Source organism: Gymnoscopelus braueri, assembly GCF_963280865.1.
Source record: "Gymnoscopelus braueri genome assembly, contig: SCAFFOLD_422, whole genome shotgun sequence".
NCBI classification, from domain to species: Eukaryota; Metazoa; Chordata; class Actinopteri; order Myctophiformes; family Myctophidae; genus Gymnoscopelus; species Gymnoscopelus braueri.
In genome coordinates this window covers 28,837-36,917 of record NW_027660389.1, presented here as the reverse complement: position 1 = coordinate 36,917, position 8,081 = coordinate 28,837, and the positions used below count along the sequence as shown (strand labels likewise).

General features: G+C 41.0%; 1 protein-coding gene across 1 annotated transcript; it reads left to right on the top strand.

The window, feature by feature from the left end:
- Positions 1-247: 247 nt before the first annotated feature.
- LOC308081603 (hemopexin-like) lies at positions 248-7,698 on the top strand (the record flags this gene model as incomplete). The annotated part of the gene is made up of 7 exons (XM_080457966.1): positions 248-427; positions 2,072-2,225; positions 2,534-2,749; positions 3,751-3,846; positions 4,410-4,537; positions 5,120-5,267; positions 7,460-7,698. 7 exons carry the CDS (start codon positions 248-250, stop codon positions 7,696-7,698), a joined length of 1,161 nt encoding a protein of 386 aa, XP_080314092.1.
- Between the last annotated feature and the right edge of the window lie 383 nt (positions 7,699-8,081).

Sequence of the window (8,081 nt, the reverse complement as noted above, 5' to 3'; positions counted from 1 at the left end):
TAATTCAGGTAAACAGGTGAGTGGAACGGATTCCTCTATTCGGAATGAGTTCATTCTGAATGAGTTCATTCTGAATGAATACATGATGGTCCATGTACCCGCAGCCAGTGTAAAGCAAGAGAGAGGTTCGTCAATTCAACCACACCGTTTGGATTTCTTCTCTCTTCCAATTAAATGTTTCAGTAGTACACTCCAGTAGTGGGAAATTAGATTGTCTTCTGTTGTGGTATTGCTATATGAAATTTCCATGCCTTTTTTCCGGCTAGATGAGCATCTCTGGACGGGTTTCCATGGCAAGGTTGAGGCAGCCAACGAGACCTTCCATGAGCTGGATGAACATCACCACCTGGACCACGTGGATGCTGCCGTCAGTTTGGCCCACAAGAGCGACAGCCTGAGTGACCATCACCACACATTCTTATTCCTGGTACAGTGCTTCCATCAGCTCACCTTCTTCCCCCTTCAGTAATTCCCCCTCCAAATATCATCTCTTACTGGAACAGCCCCGTGATTTGGTTAGGAAAAGCTGTGAGATTCTTCTCTAGAGTAAGCCATTAACTAATCCTAACCGATCTTCTTTGCACACTGCAACCTGTCTAATGCTATATAATGTGTCATGTTTTTTGAATCTCCTAATGTCTGCTCTTATGAAGGTAATTGCAATGAAAACTTTAAAAAAAAATCAGTAACATGGCAAAGTATCATTGCTCATCTAACGACTATCAATCTCATAAATGGAATGTCAAATTTGATATAGGGTACAATACAGATAGAGGAGTATATATTGTATATACTTTACTTGTTAGCGGTGCCAACCGCTCTACATTTGACCGTGTGTGTTTGCGTGTATGTCCGTCCGTCTGTCCGTCCGTCCGAGCACGGCCTCAACAGCTGCAGCTGATTGCAACACAAAGATGCACACACACACACACACACACACACACACACACACACACACACACACACACACACACACACACACACACCTCACACTCACACTCACACTCTCACACACACACACACACACACACACACACACACACACACACACACACACACACACACACACACACACACACAAATTAAAAGTAAATAGAGTACAAATATTTAAAAGTAAATACCTTGAGTAAAAATACTTAAGAGTACTTATAACGAGTAAAAATACTTAAAAGTACTCAAAATGAGTAAAAATACTTAAACGTTGAAAAAAAGAGTAAAAATACTTAAAAGTTGAAAAAAATAGTAAAAATACTTAAAAGTTGATAAAAAATACTTAAAAGTTGTAAAAATTTGTAAAAATTTGTAAAAACTACTTTAAAGTAAATAAAGTGACTAAAATTATATTGAGTAAAAATACTCAAAATGAGTAAAAATACTTAAAAGTTGAAAAAAAATAGTAAAAATACTTAAAAGTTGATAAAGAGTGAAAATACTTAAAAGTTGTAAAAATTAGTAAAAAAAACTGTAAAGTAAATAAAGTGACTAAAAATAATTTAAAGTAAATACATTGAGTAACAATACTTAAGAGTACTTAAATTGAGTAAAAATACTCAGTAGTACTCAAATGAGTAAAATTACTTAAAGGTTGTTAAAATTAGCAAAAATACTTAAACATAGTTAAAATGAGTAAAAATACTTAAAAGTTGTGAAAATGAGTAAAAAATACTTTAAAGTAAATAAAGTGACTAAAAATAATTTAAAGTAAATACATTGAGTAACAATACTGAAGAGTACTTAAATTGAGTAAAAATACTCAGTAGTACTCAAAATGAGTAATTATACTTAAAAGTTGATAAAAACTGTACAAATACTCTTTTAGTACCGCCTCAATACCAGCACCCACACATCAAATAGAGTAGTACCGTCTGAATGCCAGCGCCCACACATCAAATAGATTTGTACCGCCTGAATGCCAGCGCCCACTCATCAAACAGAGTAGGCACCGCTTACTCACACTGGGTGTGATTTTTTACTATATACTTAGTACTCTTAACTTTTACTATGCACAAACAAGTCATGGTAAATATGCAGAGAATGATCAGCTGATAGTGATTCTGATGTCTTGTTGCAGCATGACCAAGTATTCGAATACTGTGGACAAGAGCTTATAAAGGGCTACCCCAAGAACATCTCTGAGGTCTTCCCTGGAATCCCTGAAGAGCTGGACGCAGCTGTGGAGTGCCCCAAGCCAGAGTGTGAAGAAGACTCTGTCCTCTTCTTCAAGGGTTGGTAGCATGCCCCATGGGTTTCCACCTTATGTTTAAAACATGCTCAAGTAGGGTATATTTAACTCTACGATGGACAACAGGCTCATAGTTCTTTCATATTAAATAGTTAAAAGGAATTAAGTAGTTTGTTGTTTTGTTTTTGTATTGCAGGAAATGCTTTCCCTAAAAACGCTAAATCCTCTCAATCATTCAGATGGAGTGCGTGGCGGTGTGTTTTGATGTAGGCTACTCAAATTCCATAAGGCTAATATTGATTTGATAGGGTCAGTGCAGCTGTCAAAACACATTATCTTCTGTCAATGAAGGTGACCATATCTGGGACTTCCACCTCGAGACAAAGGAGGTCCATGAGGAGAATTGGACAGGCCTGCCAAAATGCACCTCTGCATTCCGCTTCAATGAGCACTATTACTGCTTCCATGGACACCAATTCACCAAATTCAACCCTAAGACCGGTGAGGTGGACAGCAAATACAAGAGCAAAGAGATCCATGACTACTTTGCGGAGTGCCCCACGTATGGTAAGTGTTGACAAGAGGATTTTTTTGCGGTGCCAGCCGCTCTATATGTGACTTTGTGTGTTTGTCTGGCCTAGCACGGCATCAACAGCTGAAGGGGCACCTAATTGCAACACAAAGATGTAACCAATTACGCTAATTAAACACAAACAGGAGATAGTGCAACACATAAATACAGTGAGTAAAAATACTTAAAAGGACATTTTGAGTAGAAATACTTTAAAGTACTTAAAATTAGTAAAAAAATACTACAAACTTGAGTAAAAATACTTAAAATTAACTATTTGGAGTAAAAATACTAAAAGTAAGTAAAAAGTAACTAACTTAAGTATAACTACTTAAAAGTTCATACAATCTTTAAAAATACTTCAAAGTAATTAAATAAACCTAAATTGCACACATGCTGTATGGTGCACTACAGCAGTGTCACAGCAGTTTCTAACATTTCAAATGGCCATAACTCGGTGACCATTGCTCTAATAAGCGCAAATAGAGTAGTACTGCCTGAATACCTGCACCCACACATCAAATAGAGTAGTACCGTCTGAATACCAGCGCCCACACATCAAATAGGGTAGCACTGTCTGAATACCAGCACCCACACATCAAACAGAGTAGGCGCTTACTCAATATGTCAATATGCTAGTCTTTGTGATGGTTAAACAAAAACAAACCTCAAGTGCTGGCTATTTTTAATGTGCATGCATGCACACACGCACGCATGCATGCACTCACACACACACACACACACACACACACACACACACACACACACACACACACACACACACACACACACACACACACACACACACACACACACACACACACACACACACACACATTTGTGTGTATGTGTGTGCAAATTTTGCAGTTTGAAGAAAAATGATGATTAATTAAAGAAAAGAAATTAGGCAATGTCTGAAATGTATTTTTTTACTGAGCAATCTGTGATTAAAGTGTATGTAACATTGACCTCAGAAGCTGGTGCATATATTCTCCAGGAAATGACACTGACCATGTGGAGAGAGAGCGTTGCAGTCGTGTGCACCTGGAAGGCATCGTGTCGGACAATGCTGGGAACCTGTATGCCTTCAGAGGTGAGACAAGACCAGACTAGACAGCAGCCCGTCTAAAAAGTCAAAGTCAACAAGCAAGAACGCACAACCCATAATATTTCTCTATCTAAGCCGTTGCATCTTCGTGGCCATCATTTGTACATCATTTTGGTCTCATGATCCCACAGATGAGAAACCAAACCATGCCTAACAGTAGCTATTATACTGTATGCTCTGAGGTCCACAAGTCAGTCTAAAGCAACTAGTCAGCTACAGAAGAGGCTAGTCTATGTTCACAAAAAGGTTCCTTCTTGTTGAGGTGTGGATGTTTTACACATTCAAGGCAGGAATATGTTATGCTTTGTTAAAAGACAACAACAGGATACTAACTTCCTACTATACAGGCCATGGTGGTTGGTGATTCCCAGGACTGTGAATTGGGAATCACCAACCTGTCACTGTTTCACACTGACTTGTCTCGTGCCACAGTGGCTGACAGAGTACTACATACTACATACACTATCTATGCAATCTTTTTACCGATAAGTGGAGTTCATATTATACTCTGCCTACAAGACGGACCATACTGTATACGTGTCTCTCAGGCCACCACTATCTACACAAGGACAATCAGTCGAATTTTGAGGCTGACACCATTGAGCATGCCTTCAAGGAGGTGCACAGTGACGTTGATACTGTCTTCTCCTATGACCACCACCTGTACTTGATCAAGGTAAGCTAATGAAGCGCACATGCACATAATGTCGATAGTATGTATACATGCATCGGTGGTGTTCACATGCAAATATCCCCAAAGAAAAAAGGGAATAAGGGTGTGCAGGAATTCACGTTTCTTCTTTGAAAATGTGATCTTTGGGGGATTGGATTTACTACAGCATGGAAGATAAAAAGCAAGCTGTGTGTGTGTGACCTCGCACATGTTTGTCTGTCAACAGCACATTTGTGTGTGTGTGTGTGTGTGTGTGTGTGTGTGTGTGTGTGTGTGTGTGTGTGTGTGTGTGTGTGTGTGTGTGTGTGTGTGTGTGTGTGTGTGTGTGTGTGTGCGTGCGTGCGTGCGTGCGTGCGTGCGTGCGTGCAAGCATTTGCAAAAGCCAAGTATTTTAAGGCAACACACACACACGCACACACGCACACGCACACGTGCACGTGCACGTGCACACACACACACACACACACCACACACACACACACACACACACACACACACACACACACACACACACACACACACACACAAATGTGCTGTTGACAGACAAACACTGCTTCCAGGCTAAACTCCAAGTCTGCTCCTTAGGATGATAAGGTGTTTGCCTACACATTTGAGGAGCCCCACACTCTCCTGGAGGGTTACCCCAAAGCAGTGAAGGAGTACCTGGGTGTTGAGGGCCATATTGATGCAGCTTTCCACTGCGAGGGTGACGACATCATTCACGTCATCAAAGGTAAACCCATGGTCTAATCCTAAAATTAACAATGCCTGTTGAGGAGAATAGGAAGTAGGACCATGAAGACAGAGCTGCATCCCCTTGCTTAACACTCGAGAGATAATACATTTTGATAAGCTATGCAATTAGAAACATTTGAATGGCAAATTATGATAGTCTTTGTTACAGAATCTCGCATCCTTCCATGTGATAATTTGCTTCCCCCCTTTCGCTTATTTGACACTTCATCATCATCTAATTACATTACATTACATTACCTTACAGTCATTTAGCAGACGCTTTTATCCAAAGCGACTTACAATAAGTGCATTCAACATAGGTAGGGAACGAAACTACTAATCACCAGAAGTCTTAAGTGTATTTTCTGCAAAAACAAGCAACCAAGAGTATACCTAGCGCTAAGGTAAAAGTGCAATATATCAGCTACCTAGTTTCTTAAACAGATGAGACAAAATAGCAAAATCAAATGAGCAAGAGCTAAAACAAATAAGTGTATCGACTAAACAAGATCCAATAAAACAATACAACAATAAAACAAGAGTTCGTACAACTAGTTAACAACAAGTAGGCCAGGTGAAGAGGAAGGGTAGTGTTTCCTGAAGAGGTGGGTTTTCAGTCTGCGGCGAAAGATGGGCAGTCGACTCTGCTGTCCTGACATCAGTGGGAAGTTCATTCCACTACTGGGGGGCCAGAACAGAAAAAAGTTGTGACCGTGTAGATCGGCCAGAAGGACCCTTGAGTGACGAGGCAATCAGTCGCTCCGAGGTGGCAGACCGAAGTGGTCGGGCAGGGGTGTGAGCATCGACCATAGCCCGGAGGTAAGAAGGAGCTGTTCCTTTCACTGCCCTATAGGCTAGCACCAGGGTTTTAAACTGGATGCGAGCCGCTACAGGGAGCCAGTGTAGAGAACGGAGAAGGTAGTTGTGTGGGAGAACTTGGGGCGGTTGAACACCAGACGAGCCGCAGCTTTCTGAACAGGCTCCAGAAGTCTGATGGCAGATGCCGGAGCCCCAGCAAGGAGGCAGTTGCAGTAGTCCAGGCGGGAGATGACAAGAGCCTGGATGAGCACCTGGGCTGCCTTCTCTGTGAGGAAGGGGCGAATCCTGCTGATGTTGTAGAGGAGGAATCTACAGGACTGTGTCACTGATGCGATGTTTGCCGAGAACGACAGTTGATCGTCCAAGGTCACACCCAGATTCGTCGCAGTCCGAGTTGACGTCACCACAGCATTATCAATGGTGATGGCCATGTCTCGGTGCGGACAGCCCTTCCCCGGGTACTACTATGATATCTCTGCTGTCCAGCCTGAAACCGCTAACTCCAAAACGCTCATTGTTCAGGAAACGAGAAAACAAAATATAAGTTTGTCAGGAAATGAAGAAAACCTTATTTTTAAAAAAAATCAATACTGCCTCATCAAAGTTGGTATAGTGACTTTATATATTGTCAGATACTTGCATGTGTCATTATATTATCAACACTTTACCCAAATCGCGGGTAAATCAACACTTTACCCAGCGCTAGTGGAGTTAATAGTTTCAGACGAGCAGAAATCAAGCTGAAATGGAGTTGTTGTCCAAACAGCAATAGCTCCACTCGCTGCTGAGGGAGAGGTTTCAGTGCGACAGAAATGCTATGAACGCCTTTCTTCTTGTCACATTGCTCTCCTCATTAAACACTTCATACATTTTAGAAATATAATTACTTGTTTTCATAACATTAGCGTCAGTGCTAAGTTTGATAAACAGGTACACTGCATAGTTTTAACAGACTACGGGGAGTTTGTAACGTGATCCTCCTCCTGGCTCACTGCGCAGCGCGCTGTACTCATGCTGTTAAAAAGCAGCACTGGAGAGGGGAGGGGGGAGTTGTTTGTTTTTGACGGACAGTTTGAGGATCCAATGGAGTTGGGAGTTTTCGTCAGAGGCGCTTTTTAATACTTTTCATTGGTTCAAATGTTTTGATTTTTTACACAGACGTAAAGGGTGTTCAATAGCGTTGATTTATGAAAAACAAAAAGCTGAAATGGAGTTAGCTGGTTCGTCCCGGACACTGACGATATGCAATTGCAAATACAAAAACCAAGCACTATCAAACAAGAAGTTGATTAATAGATTCTGTGCAAAATGTCATGGCATCCCTTTTCCTATATGACCATCACAGATCTCTTCCTACTTTCTTTGCTCCAGGTAATCACATCTATGACGTAGACATGAAGGCCAGCCCCCGTGCCGAAACAAACGAGCGCCCTCTGCCACCTCTGCCACTTTTCAAGAAGGTGGACGATGCCATGTGTGGTCCCGATGGCGTGACAGTGGTTCGGGGAAACCACTACTACCAGTTTGCAAGCCCCATGCTCATGATCGCTTCCAGGGCCATGCCTGAGCAGCACAGGGTTTCCCAGGATCTCTTGGGCTGTGACCACTAAACGTTCCGGCATATAAAACACAGAAAGGCCCTGCTTATTTTTCTTTTTTTAAAGGAAAAATACTGAAAGAATTACACATTTTGAAAAATTGGCCAAAACAGAGATGCCAGATCTTTTTTTATTAAAATGTTAAATTGTGATATCATCAAATAGTCTGGTTCCTTATGCTTTGATTTAAAATGTTGTTGGATTTTTTTGAAGATTTGCAAAACTATACATTTTTGGAAAGGTTATTGTCTAAGGAATCAGAAAATCAATGTTGCCATTTGCCCAGATGTGTATATGGCGGCCATATTGGCAATTACAAAATGTCCACCATAAAATGTATGTTTTTTAATATCTCGGCCTCTAAATAAGCTGGAACATTGATTTTAACTCCTAAA